This window comes from Pyrus communis, chromosome 13 (genome assembly GCF_963583255.1).
Source record: "Pyrus communis chromosome 13, drPyrComm1.1, whole genome shotgun sequence".
Lineage (NCBI taxonomy): Eukaryota > Viridiplantae > Streptophyta > Magnoliopsida > Rosales > Rosaceae > Pyrus > Pyrus communis.
Genome location: NC_084815.1, coordinates 17006333 through 17023202, shown reverse-complemented (window position 1 = coordinate 17023202; position 16870 = coordinate 17006333). Strand labels below are relative to the sequence as shown.

General features: G+C 37.9%; 2 protein-coding genes across 3 annotated transcripts; one reads left to right on the top strand and one right to left on the bottom strand.

Annotated features, from left to right (window-relative positions):
- The first annotated feature begins 7010 nt into the window (after positions 1–7010).
- LOC137713590 (long chain acyl-CoA synthetase 4-like) lies at positions 7011–14086 on the top strand. Of its 2 annotated transcripts, XM_068452907.1 has the most exons (20): positions 7011–7161; positions 7302–7500; positions 8115–8178; positions 8287–8376; positions 8493–8549; positions 8917–8965; positions 9120–9196; positions 9414–9453; positions 9547–9641; positions 9968–10135; positions 10255–10365; positions 10448–10535; positions 10982–11048; positions 11407–11482; positions 11596–11713; positions 11833–12078; positions 12173–12312; positions 12477–12659; positions 12778–12897; positions 13098–14086. In XM_068452907.1, exons 2-20 carry the CDS (start codon positions 7343–7345, stop codon positions 13131–13133), a joined length of 1983 nt encoding a protein of 660 aa, XP_068309008.1. In that variant the 5' UTR covers positions 7011–7161; positions 7302–7342; the 3' UTR covers positions 13134–14086. The 2 variants fall into 2 exon arrangements, with proteins under 2 accessions (XP_068309008.1, XP_068309010.1); XM_068452909.1 differs by lacking the exon at positions 7011–7161 and having other exon boundaries at positions 7194–7500.
- LOC137713591 (uncharacterized) lies at positions 13948–16573 on the bottom strand. Its single transcript, XM_068452910.1, has 6 exons — positions 16360–16573; positions 16062–16216; positions 15731–15948; positions 14810–15437; positions 14167–14679; positions 13948–14084 (listed from the first exon to the last, which is right to left on the bottom strand). The coding sequence occupies exons 1-6, from the start codon at positions 16527–16529 to the stop codon at positions 13972–13974; spliced, it is 1797 nt and encodes a 598-aa protein (XP_068309011.1). The 5' UTR covers positions 16530–16573; the 3' UTR covers positions 13948–13971.
- Positions 16574–16870: the final 297 nt, after the last annotated feature.

Below are 16870 nucleotides of genomic sequence, written 5' to 3'. Positions count from 1 at the left end.
CCTCATTTTGTCCGACTAATTTCTTTCGTCTGGAAAAGATAATTTTTTGTAGTGCTAAAAATGAATTGTTCAGGGATTACATTGTGAAGTAGATCAAAAAGTGATTACTATCTTATTAACTTCCTAATTGGTTAGTTGTGTCAACTTACGAGTTCCAAAGTGTTTGCCGTTTAATTTAATATATATGTACTGCATAAGTTGTCGGTTTGATTTATAATTTATGGCGCTAGGTGTAAGAAAAAGTACATTTCGTCTTGAATTAGAGCTATATATTAGCATATATGACTAGTATTTTGGTGTATAATGCGAGGAATGTAAAAGTAAGAAAAATGAGAGAAGAGGTTTATAGGGTTAAGGAAAGATGTATCCGTACACCTTGGGCAACATGAGTAGTCTATTGTGTATTCTTAATTTGGTTTTCGTTGCAGTTCTCTTATCTCATATGATTGTTATTTAATCTGCAAATGATATACATCTAGTAGGAGATAAAGATATGATAATTAAAATATTACAATGATTGCTATTTAAATTTAAACAATGCAGTGAAAGAGTTGATTGAAAATAATTATTTGGCCTTATCGATTGACTTTATATTATGTCAGTCATAGGTCGGTCAATGGCCATTACGTACGACCAAAATATTGATATAGTTTTCCCGTCTATCCTATGGCTCACTCATCACATGGCTACCTTAGAAATCTGTAACTTCTTGATCTTTTTCATGTTCTTCCTCTTCCATCCTCATAGCGCTAGCACCACATGCGGTGGCTCAACCTGCCCTGATGGCGGCCCGTTGGTTCGTTTCCCTTTCCAGCTAACAAACCACCAAGCCAAAATTAATTGTGGGTATCCAGGGTATGATCTCTCATGTAACAACAGAAGTCAAACCACTCTCACTCTTCCATCTTTTGGGGACTTCACTGTCCAAACCATCAACTACATGATACAAGTGGTGTCGATCAGCGACCCCGATAACTGTCTCCCTAAACGTTTTCTCCACCATGAAACCAGTCTTGTGGAAAATTCACCCTTCTTCCACTTTACTTTCAGCAGCCTGGTGAACTACACGTTCCTCAACTGTTCCTCCTCTGAAGTACGCAGCTTGCCTTCAGGAATCATCTCTTGCCTCAGCACTGAGTACTACAAGGTCATTGCTTTACGTACAAGTTGGCTTTTGCCAGCCAATCCAATACCATTGCCTCTTTGCTCTGTGATTTCGACAACTTTGGCTCCGAGTTTATTTGATTGGGATAACCATGACATCGAGTTGACATGGAAGGTGCCTGATTGTCGTTCTTGTGAAGCAGGAGGTCAGGTTTGTGAGTTAAAGAAAGGAAAACGTTTGCAAATCCGATGCTACGGTATGATGCATATAGGATTTTTTTTTCCTGGCATAGTTGTTTCTGTATACGTTTATCAGTGAATTTGGATATTAATAACATTGATTCTTGCCTGAATGTTCCATTATATCCACAGCCCAGCAACATAAACATATACCTGATATTTAGATGCTAGTAAAACTAAGGAGAATGTAGGTTCTCATCCCTATTTTTTCTACTCCATTGATTAAGACCTTATTCAATTTTGAATTTTTAATCAATGTCCTTAAGTTTTCATAATGTCATTAATTATTTCAATAATAAAATATTTACATGTCAAGATAATTAAATTGATTTATTTTCAATTAAATTGTATTTCTAAGTATATTCATTTAGTGTTACAAACATTACATTTGATATATTTATATTTATGGCTAAAATTTGTATCATATATTTCTATTTTTAATTTTTATTTGTACCTTTTTTTTGTTTTTTTGTTTTTTTTTTTGTGCCCATATTTTTTAAGCTTTTGTTTGTACTCATAATTTTTTAACCTTTTATTCGTACCTGTGATTTATTTATAATATACCCATTTTTACTTAAAAATGTACCACTTTGTTAAATGCAAAATGTACCCATTTTTTTGTTTTGTAAGTACCATTCATTTTATGTAAAATCTACCCATTTTTTAATGTAAAATCTATTTATTATTTTTAAATCTAAAATGTACCCATTGTTTTATTTATTTATTTATTTATATAAAATGTACCTCTTGTTTTTTTTATATTTTATTTTATTTTTTTATATATAAAATGTACCCATTGAATCTATATAAAATGTGTCCATTTTTTTTGTATAAAATGTACCAATTGTTTGTATGTGAAATGTATCCACATTTTTATATAAACGTACCAATTTTTTAAATGTAAAATGTACCCAAATTTTATTATATAAATGTATTCATATTATAAAAATAAAAAGAATTCTACCCATAAGCAATTTTTTTTGGTTGAAATCCATAAGGAAATTTCAATAATTAAATTGGTGGTGTAAATAAAAGCAAAATAACGGTTTAAGTCTATTGATATTTTACACCTCTTTTATTATTATGTCATTTATTTGGAGAGGGACTTCAATTTAAAATCTAAAATGCCTAAGGTTTGAGTCTATAACAGTTAGGGACCAAGGACCACAACTAAACTATCCCTAAAACTAATCCAATGCAGTTCAATATATGTTGCAGTTGGAGTCTCTTCAGATCCCTCAAAAGCTAAAAAGCACGGCATAATGATGGGTGTGGTAATTCCTGTGCTTTTGTTAAGCATTTGGCTTGGACTTCATTGTTGTGGCAGAATGATGGAGGTCAGTGGTCGGCACAACCGGCCCATCGTAGAATTAGCTACCGTAACCAATCGGCTACCTCCCGCAATCACAACCGGCCTTGACAGTCCGACCATCGAAGCATATCCCAAAACTCAACTTAGTGAGAGATTGGAATTGCCCAAGCCTAATGACAACACTTGCCCAATATGCTTGTGTGAGTACCAGTCCATGGAAACATTAAGGACCATACCTGATTGCGACCATTACTTTCATGCTAATTGTATAGAGGAATGGCTTAAGTTGAATGCAACGTGCCCGCTTTGTCGAAATCCACAGGAGAGACAATAGTACCATAAGTCATTTTGTGTTTCAGCTACCATGTATCGATCGGTATACTACGTTAAGTTAAAAGGTTTATTTGATGATCGTTTTATTTTTGGCTTTTAATTTTTAGTTTTTGTGCCTGAGAAATGGGAAAATTATATGGTGAAAAAGATGGAGGAGAAATTATAGAGAATTAATGGTGATGGAAAATTAACAAGTGGTGAATTTGTCCCCGGTGGTTCAGGCTCTACCCATTATATTTCGGGTTCAAACTTTCTGCTCTCCTCTAGTGTAAATTAAAGTTGTAATTTCACTTGTATTTAAAAAGAAAGAGAGGAGAGTTAATAAAAAAACTTGAAATGAATTTTGGTTTTTGGTTTATAACTTTCTTTTGTTAAACCCATCTTTATAACTTTTTTTAATACAATCATTTAGTCATCTCTGAAAGAAAATAACAATAAAATTAGAGATCATCTAGTCCTATTTGCATACATATATAGAACTACCTATTTATTTCTGTTTGGGCCCAAAACAACACTTTGGAGTTTGGATTGAGCTTGGAATTGGTCTCGGTCCAATAAGGAATATCAAGAATATTCTCTGCCATGGGCCAAGCCTTGTAGAGTTTGGCTGAGTCTTATCAGAATGTTGTTTCCACCTAGATAAAGGTAAAGCAGTCGAATCCCAATACAATAGGGATTCTTCGGTAGCTAAAATCTTTTGAATCAGAAAAATGCCAAAATTCAAGGGTTGAATCTGAATGACTAAAGAGCTTGGTTCAGAATCCTACAGGAGTTAGGATTGGTCGAGGCCAAATTAGATTAGGATTGAGAACTCTAGTCTGAGTAAAATTCTAGTTCGATTATTGGGGAGATCGCTACTATAAACAGAGAGGAGGGTGCATCATTCAAAGCCACTCCAATTCAACACACAAATGCCTTGCGCAAACCTCTCAAACATCTTGAGATTTTTAATTTCTTTTTGCCTGCCAACACATCTTCAGTTTGGATAAACATCACTGTGGAGGCAATCGGCAACATCTTCAGTTTGGATAAACAACACTAGAGTCGTATAATTAGCAAACCGAGGAGAACCTTCAGTTTAGATAAACAACATTACTTCGAGACCGACTAGTTATTTATCCAAGTCTTAGTCAACAAGGATTTTTGAGTCCTTGTTGGAAGAGGTCATCTCATCAGCTTTTTAAGCGAAGTGAGGTGTTACCAGGTTACTATATTCGACACACTGAAAACCGAATTTGATATTGAACTTCATAGAACTAGCAGTCTTGTCTTTATGCTCTAGAACCTGAAGGCCGAGATGTGTTCCTTCCTCGACCACAGTTGCGAGATCACGAAGTCAGAAGCACACCTAATGCCACATCAACATATTTTACTTCCTGGTCGAACTTGGCCGATGAGTTGGCACGCCTCGCATTAAACCAAAGGACATAGTTAGCTTATTAATTACTCGCCCTGCACGCCATGTAGGCTAAGTAGTTTTTAGGGTCAACATTTTGGCACACCCAGTGCTAAAGCTACGAAGTTCATCACCACTAAAACACAGTCAATAAAAAAGAAAACAAGTATGGGTAAGTCGACCACCAGTTTAGCACTTATAGCTTAAAGTTCAATACAAAGCAACTTGTCACAGGTGCAGGATCCTCCTGGTGCTATGACACCTGAAGCCATAAGCACCCCACGCCGACATAAGGAAATTAATCTTGGTAGTCAAAATCATGATGCCATGGTTTTCACCCAGATAACCAAGATTGCAAAAGATGGTTTTATTGAAGGTTTGGTAGAGGATTCAGACGACGACGAGACATCTGGTCCACCATCTAAATCTTTTCTCCGACGATGATTGGAAGAACAATCTTGGCAATTTGAGCAAATGTTTAGCTGAAGATGAAAAACGTACTTGAAGTAGTACATGATAACAATGCTTTGAATAACAAGTTGCTTGAAATTCTAGTTAACAAAGCTTATGAGAACGAGCCAGTCAATCAATCTAGGCAGTGTTTTATCAAGAATGTTTCTTTGGGAGAAGAAAGGTTGTCGCCGATATCGGTCGAGATAGAACTCACTTGGCCTAGGATAATCGATCTCGAGAAAACATACGATGAATCAAGCACTAGTTTGATCGAATTCGGCCAAAGGACAGAAGCAATTTTGCCAACCAGGAATGGAAGTGTCAATCTCCTTTTTAGCTAGGATGGCCTACTCATCTGATGAGTCACAAATGGAATTCCTGGTGCCGAGTACTTATTCCCGAGGTGGAATTTGTTAGGCTTGCCCATAATGGCCTAGATGTAGAATACAAGAAGAAATTCTTTGGGGCAAACTTTCGAGGTATGTATGAGTTGGCTCAACACGTTAAGCAATGTGATTATCTACTCAAAGAAGAAAAGATCTCGAAAACTCCAACTTGTGAGACAATCTATAAGAACCCAACGGTAAGATATGCATCAGCTGAGGGTGACGAGTCCCAATATGTCATCATAGATGCAGCCGAGATAGTGATCGACAACCCTTATGTATGCAAGGCACTGGCTTATGCTAGTTCCAAAGATGTCAAAACGCACTTGGCCATTGTTGAAACAACTGTCAAAACATCAAGGGTATATACTTTTGATAGGTATTGGTGCCACGAGAATTATTGCCTCGATAAGAGCCTTTACCACGATTGAAATGTCTCGATACAGTATAGCCCTGTGGTGTGGGAAAAAGAGGCGGTTGAGACTGTGGAGACTGAGCCGCATAGGCTTGAAAGGGTTCAGAAACAGATGAAGCAACAGGTTTCTTCTTGCGCTGCATGAACAATTCTTTGTTAATCAGTAGGCCATGTAGTTCATCCAAGGAGGTAGAAGAGATGCGAAGCATAATGGAGTCAACAAATGACTCATAGTCATCAGAAAGGCCATTAAGAGTGACTGCAATCAAATCACTTTCAGAGATCGGAGCACCGGCAGCCATGAGTGCATCATAGATGGATTTAATTAGCTGAATGTATTTAGAAATCATAAGATCCCCTTTCTGAACAGTATGCAGACAAGAGCGAAGCTGGTGAATATGAGCAGCAGAAACGCCGCCAAATCGTTGCTCAAGATTCAACCATAGCTCGCGAGAAGAAGTAACACCAACGGTGAACGGAATGAGATCTTCCGAAAGAGTATAATTGAGCCAGATAAGGATATTTTGATCCTTTTCATACCAGAGATCGAAATCTGGATTTGGAGTACCAGTGATCTTGCCAGAATCATCAAGCAAGAAGGGGGAAGGACAAATCTCAGAGCCATCAACAATCCCGGTAAGCTTGTAGCGACGAAAAATTGGAGCAAACAACGCCTTCCAAACAAGATAATTGTCCCGTTTAAGCTTGGTAGGAACCATACAATTGATATTTTGAATCGAAATCGAAGAAATAGAGGGAGAAGGCGGAACCGTAGGGAAATTAGGGTTCATCGGGGACGAATTTGGGGCAAGAACATCAGGATTCATTGGAGATGAACTCGACGAAGGCATCGGAATCAAATCAGATAGGAGAAAAGAAGAAGGTATCGATCAATATCCGCAAGAAAATGAAGAGAGAGGATCAAAGATCGAAGAAATCAGAGATCGCAGGGAGCGACGAAGAAGAAGATGATCAAAGGAAAAGCGGTGAAGCGAAAAAGGGATGATACCATATTAGAAATGTATTTTCATTAAATGAAACTGGGTTACATTAGGTGTATTTATACACAGCAGCTAATAATATTTAGTTAACAACTAATGTAACTAATTAAGCTTAATCTATGAATTAGTTACAATAGAAAACTTAAAGACTAAGCAATTGATGACTTGGACTCTAGCACTGTTGGCTGTTGGGTTGACTGAGAATAATGTGTGTCTTTAGTAACTAGCTTTCTTATACATTTATTTGATTTTCTATTGAAAACAGAATGATCGGACGGCCAAATACAAATCAAGATCAAAATCCCCCCAAAACCAGTGGTATAACACACAATCAACTGATTCAACTCTGCATACACACGGCGCACAAAGACTCAGCCGCAAACCACCACCTCAAAAAACCAAAGCGAAAATCCCAAAGCCTCTGCCTTTTGGTCCTCCCTGCGACTCTGCGTTCTGACTCAGTGACTCAGTGAACTCGTCTTCGTCTGCAAGTCAAAACACCGGCTGCGAGCCTGCGAGCGGTAGCCTCTGAAAACCGTGACCGAATTTACTGAACTACCCACCACTGTCACCTAAATTCATTGACTATTATTTTTCCCATACAAATATTACAAACTTCCCTTCCATTTTCTACATTCTCTCGATTTTCTCATATTCGCAGAAAGAGAGGAAGCTCCGTGCGATCCAGTTGAGATTTGAGAAATGGCGGCGACCAAGTACAAGTACCTGATAGAAGTGGAGAAGGCCAAGGAGGCCAAGGACGGGAGGCCGTCGCAGGGACCTGTGTACCGGAGCCTTTTCGCTAAGGATGGCTTTCCTCCTGCGATTCCAGGAATGGACAGTTGCTGGGATGTTTTCCGGTACTATTTTTGTTTTTAATCTAGTAGTTATGTTTGGTTGCCGAGAAAGCGCAAGAAAACGAAAGAAAATTAACAGAAGTTATATTCTTTGCTTGGCAGTTTGTTGTTTGATGCAATTTTTTTTTTTTATAAATTAAAGTTTAAAAAACCTGTTGAGCTGAATGCTTCGTATATATCGAACTCTGAACTTGGGCGATTTGGAATTTGATTTTTCGAAAGGATTTTGTTTCTACTTGATTTTTTTATTTCTCAGTGATCGAGCGTGGTACGGATTTTTCAGTGTTTTTTTTCCTGAGAATTTCGGTTGTGAAGTTTGTGGCCTTGACTAAAAAAAAAAAGGTGGCAGCTTTCACAATTTGAACGCAATAAATTCAGTTTTTTTACCATGCTAAAGTGATGCAGTAAAAATTTTCACGGTGAAAATTGTTTTGGTTTTCGATAACGAAATGCAAAAGTATTGCTGACGAGTTTTGATGTAAGTCGGGTAGCTTGATTGAAAATTCAGTTGGTTCGGTTTTACTATAGAACAGCATAACAATTTGATCTGTCCACAAAATCGATGACATTTAAGTATGAATTTTTCTTGTTTGTAAATGGTCTTGCTTGTGTTGCAGCATGTCAGTGGAGAAAAATCCCGGAAATCCAATGCTCGGTCGTCGGGAGATTGTGAATGGGAAGGTATAATATCGTATTTGTAGGTCATCTCTGTCTATCTGCCGTGATAGCGTTCTTTCTACCTAATTATTTTGGTTTGTTGCTAATATGTAAAGTTTTGCTTCTTTGCAGGCTGGTAAATATGTGTGGCTAACATATAAGGAAGTTTATGATGTGGTAGTCAAAGTTGGAAATGCCATTCGCAGTTGTGGTGTGGGCGAAGTATGTCATTGTCTGTTCTCATTCGATAATTTATTTTTCGTTCACTGCTCCGCCAAGTCTTCTCCTGTGCAATTTACGTGCATATTATGATTCAGCGTATTTACTTGTGATTGCAGGGAGACAAGTGTGGTATATATGGTGTCAACTGCCCAGAATGGATTATGAGCATGGAAGTATGCTGTCTTTGTCCATTTTCATTTTCTTCTGTAACTTCTTCCATTTGTTTTTCCTCTTACCTGTTTGGAAAAATGCTTACTTGATAAAGTTGGTCGGGTTTTCAAGCATATTTTGTTTTGTTACTTCCCATTTTCTACTGATATGGTCCGTTAAAAGAAACAAGAAAAGAAGTCTTTTCCTGTGCATTGTGGTATCCTTGAATTCTGACGTGAGGAGTTTACATCGAGAAATTTTTCTTATATGTCTGGTATCTCTACTTAGGCTTGCACGCTGTATGAAACGTAGTTCATTCATATTTGGTTATATTTACATAAGTATCCTTTGCTCTGGGAAACTATAGTTAATAATAAAACATTTCTGCAGGCTTGCAATGCTCATGGACTCTATTGCGTGCCTTTATATGACACCCTAGGTAGGCATATCTCTTCTTTATCATGTAGTCCGCCCCAGTCAGTTGGGTTGAAGGGCTTGGTTGATATAGTTGAGGTGTACCTTAACTCGCATTTCGTGATTTTCCAATAGTTTTTCTAATATTTTTTCCCCCTAATCTCTGATATATGGTTTAGGTGCTGGTGCTGTGGAATTTATCATATGCCATGCTGAAGTTTCAATTGCTTTTTCTGAAGAAAAGAAGATACCCGAGGTACATGATTCTATATCTACAATTTTATTGCTTAGTAAAGCTTTAATGTGGTACAGGTACATCAGAGCAGAGGATACTTTTGTCAGATTATACTGAAAATATAGGTTCAATATTGACAGTAACTACGTAAAAATGCTAGTTGGTGACAATTTGAGAGTAATGACATTTTGAATCTGCTAGTGCTCATTCATGTTCTCTTCTTTTACTGTCCTTTCAGCTGTTGAAAACATTTCCTAGTGCGGCAAAATATCTGAAGAGTAAGTCGCATATTTCTCATATTTTTTCCGAGATTCTTTGTGTATGTATCTGTTGCTATTAAAATAACTTCTTTATCTTTATTTTAAATGCAGCACTTGTGAGCTTTGGCAATGTTACACCTGAACAAAAGGAAACACTTGAGCAGTATGGAGTGGCATTATATTCATGGAGTGAATTTCTGCAACTGGTGGGTTCTATTTTTGTTCTCCCAATCTCTTCTGATGTAATAAATTATATTTGTGACCCAAAGAAAGTTTTCTGAAAACAAAAGAAGGACAAAGGCCTCTACATAACTATTATGGGGAAAATAGTGAGGAAATTTCTTACGGAAAATGATTCTTCTCTATCTGTGTGTAATTACCGAATCTGTGTGATAATTTAGAGGAAATGTGTAATGTATTAAGGGAAGGGATTCCGGCTGTCATATTTCATGCACAGTTTGGTTAATTATTTATTTCCAAATTATCAATACTGTACATTTTTCTGGTTTAAGTTTTAAATATGTTCCTGCAGGGAGAGAATAAAGATTTTGACCTTCCGGTAAAAAAGAAAAGTGATATCTGCACTATAATGTATACTAGTGGAACAACTGGTGACCCCAAGGGAGTATTGGTATCCAATGAAAGCATCATTACTCTTCTGGCTGGGGTGAAACGTTTGCTAGAGAGTGTAAATGAACAGGTGAGTTCCTCTTCATTTCAAACGACATACATCATTTTGTGCGAACAAGAACTGGTTACTTGTGTTTTAGAATACTGACTTTTGCATTATATTTTTTGTTTTCTTTTTCATTTTTAAAGTTGAGTGAGAAGGATGTATATCTTTCATTTCTTCCTCTTGCACATAACTTCGATCGGGTGATTGAGGAGTTATTTATCTGGACTGGCGCCCAAATAGGGTTCTGGTGTGGGGTGAGTACAATTACTTATTGTTCGTTTCTAATAATAAATTTTAAGTGTGATTTTGACTTATATGTTATTTCTCATTCTTCAGGATGTCAAATTGTTAACTGAAGACATTGGGGAGCTAAAACCGACTATCTTCTGTGCGGTTCCTCGTGTATTAGACAGAATCTATGCAGGTACTGTTCAACCATAAGTACTTGTTGACTCACATTCCAACATCTTAAGCCTTTGGGAACAGTGATGAACTAACATGGTACCTGAACAAGAGACCTTAGGTTGAAATGTAACATGTTGGGCTCCAATCGTGGGGAGAGGCTCACATGTGAGGGGTCTGTTGTTATTAAAGTAACCATTAGACCAATCCTAACATCATAAGCTTTTGGGAATAGTGGTAATACAAGTACATTTACCTCCCGGATTAATTTGCCAATGAATTTGATTTTCTGGATCTTTCGCTCGAGTGGAAAGTAATGAAAGAAACCATTCATCTCAGTGGAGGGATCACTTTGTCGGTGCATGATTTTAGCCATGGAACTGAGGCTTCTTACTCGTTGATGCAATTATATAAAAATTGCGTAATAACTTCAACTGATATCCTATATAATTTCTATGCACATTCCAGGCTTGACACAGAGGATTTCGTCAGGCGGCTTTGTGAAAAAGACCATGTTCAATCTTGCATATTCATAGTACGTGCCATTCTTTGCGTTGATGATTAGTAAAACGCTATATCTTATCAAATTTTTCTACATGCCTGTTCTGAAAAGGAGCTTGAACTTGTGCTTTATCCTATTTGTTGTACCCTTCTTCTTACTTCCTAAACAAGATACATTGTATCTACATGTGGATTGCTATTTTTTTTTCCTGAAATATCCTGTCTATTTGTTTGATGTGCATGTACACCTGTGTGGATTCACTGCAAATTTGGTGAATTTAGACCTACTTGATATTAAGGCTTGAAGTAGATATAGATATTCGTGCTCTTAGTGGAAGTAGATATTAGGATAGTTGTTATTTCAACCTGATATGTTTCATCTGGTGCTGCAGCAAGTATCATAACATGCAAAAGGGCCATGGCCATGCACAGGCGTCTCCCATTGCTGACAAAGTTGTGTTTAGTAAGGTAGTGGATTTCTTTTTCCTTTCTACTTGAACATGCTCTATATTCTATGAACAACAATTGTAACCCTATTATCCTTCCTAGATTGAGCCTAATTTCTGTTCCGACAACTTCAGGTAAAGCAAGCATTGGGCGGTAGGGTGCGGCTTATACTGTCTGGAGCTGCTCCTCTTTCTACTCATGTAGAAGCTTTCTTACGAGTGGTGGCGTGCGCTCATGTTTTACAAGGATATGGTAAGCTATCTTCAGGAGCTATACTCAAGGGATAATATATGCTAGTTTTCATTTTATCATCAACTTTATTGGTTCATCTCGGTACATTGATAACGTATTCTGTATATATGCTACCGTAGGTCTGACAGAGACTTGTTCGGGGACATTTGTATCACTGCCAAATGAACTTTCAATGCTTGGCACTGTGGGACCTCCAGTTCCGAATGTGGATGTGTTCCTAGAATCAGTCCCCGAAATGGGATACGATGCTCTTTCAGACACACCGCGTGGAGAAGTATGTGTGAGGGGGAACACTTTGTTTTCAGGGTACTACAAACGCGAGGACCTCACCAAAGAGGTCTGCATCGATGGCTGGTTCCATACAGGTTTGTTCATGCTGGTGTATTTCGTTTGTCTGTTATGGCTCACATATCACACACTCCAGACATTAACTTTTGCCCATAATTATCTTCGAATCAGGGGATGTTGGTGAGTGGCAACCAGATGGAAGCTTGAAAATCATTGACCGAAAGAAGAATATTTTCAAGCTTTCGCAAGGAGAGTATGTTGCAGCTGAAAACTTGGAGAATATTTATGGACTTGTTTCTGATATTGACGCCGTATGCCTTTCTGCTTTCGTAATTGCATTTCAAAATTATGCTAATCCGTCTGGTATTTTCTTTCTGCGTGTGTGTTTTCATGCAACTTTTTAGTAGAAAATGCTCATCTTGATATGAATTTGTACTAGTCTGATGGTTCGTAATTTTTTTTGTGCCAATTTTAGATATGGGTTTATGGGAACAGCTTTGAGTCCTTCCTGGTTGCGGTAGTTAATCCAAACAAGCAAGCAATTGAAAGTTGGGCTCAACAAAATGGTATATCTGGTGACTTCAATTCTCTTTGTGGAAATGCAAAGGTGAAAGAACACATACTTGGAGAGCTCAACAAGATTGCTAAAGAGAAAAAGGTTTCGCCTTTCTTAATTTGAGTACCATAAATTTGTAGTCATTGGTGGTCGCAGAGTTAATTTTGGTTTTCGAAGAATTATGTGAAACTCTTTGTGACGCTCGTGTTGTCTTTGGCAGTTGAAAGGTTTTGAGGTTATAAAAGGTGTTCACCTCGACCCAGAACCATTTGACATGGAGCGTGACCTTATCACTCCAACATACAAGAAAAAGAGACCCCGGTTGCTTAAACACTACAAGGTGGCTCTTATCCTGTTATTTTCTCTATGAAATTTCTAAATTCTTGTTTTTACATTGCACACTGTGTGAAGTGTTAACACTAGAGTGAAATCAACACTTCTAGTTGCACCCGATCATTTTGTATGAGTTTCATTTATGATGGATTACTTCTTATATGTTAGTGCCGGTGATAGCGCTGACTCAATTCTTTTGATGCCTAGGATTTGATCGATAACATGTACAAGAGTGCAAAATAAGCCCGATGCCTGAAAGATGATATACACATGCGGAACCAGAAACCCTAAAGACGTCGTTCAATTCGACAAGTTCTTTTTCAGTTTCTGTTTTTATATTTTTGATTGTACATATGCTTATCTGTACACACCTGGTTTTCAGTTTCTGTTTTTATATTTTTGCTTGTACATATGCATATGCATAATTGCTTTTTGCCATTACGGTAAAGTGTCATCTACGAGAGTTTTGTAACTTAATTAGTTGTCTTTTCTCTTGGATTTTGGTTTGAGGGTTAGTTTGACTTTCTCAAAACACCACTTTTTTTAGAACAAGTGATAATCTACACTGGTTTGAGGGGTGCTTGAATTTACAATGTAGTGAGTTAACGAAAAGGTCACCAGAGCAATCCACCACTTGCATGTGATCTATAACTTAGTAATGGTTAAAGAGTATTCACCTGTGTGCATGAGAGGATACAAATATTTCCCGACACAAGACCTACGATGAAATGATGATCAAGGGGACTGAAATGAGAATTGGACTTGAAGAAAACCTATCCATATAATCCTACTATAGAAACAAAGGAATGACAATGCTGTTGCCTGTTCCATTGAAATTTGACAACCGCAAAACGGCATGTCGCTTCCGATTATAAGAAAATTTTATGTCCAGATCCACATCGAAGCAATATCATACAGATTCGACACTAATCCAATTTTCTACAGCGACTTGTAGACATCCTTGGAAAAGAAACAAGAAAAGGATCTCAACTATGATTACAAAGCACAAGATTACCATGGCAGACAGCTACTAGGGCAATGCGTTGTAAAATCTGGATGCAATCATGCGAACAGCTCCAGCTTAACCCGATTCTGTGTTAGGTAATACAGCGCCCTGATCAGGAGGCGGCACAAGGGATAATGATGAGTACTGCAGCGCGAGCAGCTCCTCTCTACTATACTTCAATCTTTGATCTGGTTCACAAGATTTAGGAATTCAATAAGATGATTTGTATAAACGCTGCTGCAGAAGAAAATGCTTATATATAAATTTTACCTAGAAAACCTGGCAACACTGGTACATTTTCCTGCTTCTGCTTCTGCTTTGCCTGTGAAGCCTTTCTATTTGATCGTGAAGACGATGGGCTATTAGAAACAATCTGCTTTGACGGAGAGATATGAACAAGTTCATGCCTTAATTCAATCTGAGGATGAGCTTTACAGAAGGATGAGATCGCATCCTCGGTTAAGAGCCAACAACCACTCAGGTCCATCATTCTTAGGGTCAATGGAGGTTTATATGAATTGAGCCCGGAATTGGTCAGAACACCATCATGAACGCAAAGATTTGTGAGCTTTGGTATAGACGATGTGTGGTAAAGCGAGTTGTCTGTCAGAGATGCACTTTTCAATGTTAAATCGGTTAACTCATGGAAGCTCTTTAAAGGGTCAAGAGCTGCATCCATAACTTTCGTATCCTTCAAATTCAACTTTTCTAAGTGTCGGAGACTTTGAAGTGCTGACAGTGAGAGAACTGGAGCTGACTCAGGTTCAACCTGGTGAATGACACCTGAGAAAAGAAAAACACATAATTATGTCACAAATTCCTGCAGCTGAAAATTGTTCACTTCACCGTCTGCAGTGATTTTCTCGAGCATAGTTCTGGACAAAACCAGGGCTCTAGCATTTGTATACCATACCTTTAATGTTCGTATTGCTCAAGTCAATAAATTTCACAGATGGCATCATGCTAATATATGAAACGGCAACATCATCAATCGATGTATGAGATACTGACAAGAACTCAAGATTGGGTACATGTCCAGTGACAACTCCAACTCCAGCAGAGCTGACTCTGGTGCGGCTAAGATTTAGATATTTCAAATTTACTCCAATATGTGCAATTAGTTCAAGCCAATCATCCCCTATTGTACTTGAACTGAGATCCAAGTGTTCCAGAGCATTTAGATGAGATAAGAAGTAGAATTTCTGAAGCGAGGAGTTGGATAAATCCAAAAAGGTCAAAAAAGTTTTTTCAATATCATGGAAGGCTTCAAACTCGTCCCCAAACGTAGCTCCAGAAACAATAAGCTTAGCCAAAGGAGCTCTAATTGTACAATTGAAGCTGGTGAATGACACCTGAAGTAGAGAATTAATTGTACAATTACTCATGTTTAGAGATTCAAGGGATGACAAATTTGGTAACTTCGTCACACTGGTCCAAGCCAGATTGAGGAAACTCAACTTGGGAAATGCTTGAAGAAGAGCAGCACCTTTGTCAGATATTTTACTCCCCCAAAGATCAAGGTACTGCAGTTTAGTAAGTACCTGAGAAAAAATATTACAAGACAGAAGTTCAGAGTGAAACGGCGAAACAGTGTGCATGAAAGCTGAACATATTAAGTTCAGCTGCGAAGATCTCAGGGGCCAAATTCTATCAAACCACATGAAATATACAACAGAAATTTCAAGATCAAGCTAAAACGAATCATGTCTTTACTTCAGTGACAACCTAAGAAAAGCATACAGTTTAAGAAAAAGACATAAATTGTCAATACCAGGAACTTCTATCAATCAATGACAAAAAAAACATGTCCGTAAGCATCCGAAAACCGAATTACCTGAAGAGAACTCAGTGCTTGATCAGTAACAGGCAAACCACCCAGGTCCAGGAGTGACAAGTTTCTCAGCAAAGCGAGAAGCATAACCCCATTCGCCGACACACCTGTTTCAGAAATGCACAACTTTTCCAAAGTTTTAATAGATAGAAGATGCCTAATCCCAGCATCAGTAACCTTGGAGCATCTCGAAAAGTCCAACTCCCTCAAACTCTCCATCCCTAAAAAACCCAGTAAAATTGTAGGAACTTATTAAAACCCATGATAAAAATTCGATCTTTCTTTTAATTTCGGTAAAAACAATTTAGAAAAATTTACAGAAATAGCATTGTACCAGTAATAGGCCAAAGAGCAGAGGCAGTCAGTCTACGGCAATCAGAAACGTTCAAAGATCGCAAGTACCGAAATGCCCCTAGGTATGCAATCCATTCGGCGTCAACGGAGCTCTCACCTCGCAGATCAACCTCCTCCACGCTGTTTTTGAATAATCTACACCAAATCCCCACAACGCATTTAATTCACATCATCAAGTAATCGAATTTCTTTAAAATCAAGCAATTTTGCAGCAGTTTTGTTAGATTTTGGGCACGGGTTTCTCGGGAAACAAACAGAAAAGAAGGTGGGAAACTTACTCGAGTAAGGAAGGGAAGAGGAGGCGGCGGGAGATGAGGCGGCGAAGGAGAGAGTCGGCGAGCTGAGGAGGCAAGCGCTCGAGACTCCGTCGCTGCCTCCGCCATTTCTCGACGCTGTCTCTGCTTTCAGAGGCGGCTTGTACGCAGAGCTCCACCAATTCTACCGGCATCTCTCTCTCTCTCTTATTTTCCCCCTTTGGCTTTTGTGTTTGTGTTTCTGAGATGCAAATTGTATTTCAATAATTTAATCAAGAAGTTGGAGGACAACTATTACTCTCTTTTTTTACTTATTTTTCGGTTGCGTGTAAAACTGTTTGTTTGGGGAACAAGGAATGTATTTTACAAAAATAAAAGCAAGAATTAATTAAAAAAATTGTTTTGTCGAATGATAGATATTTTATATTAGGGAGCTTGGGGATTCAAATTTACAATGTGATGCACAAACGATACTTACTTTCATCACTGTAGTAGAGGACCATTTGCAAGAAATTAATTAATTGATGGAGGTGCA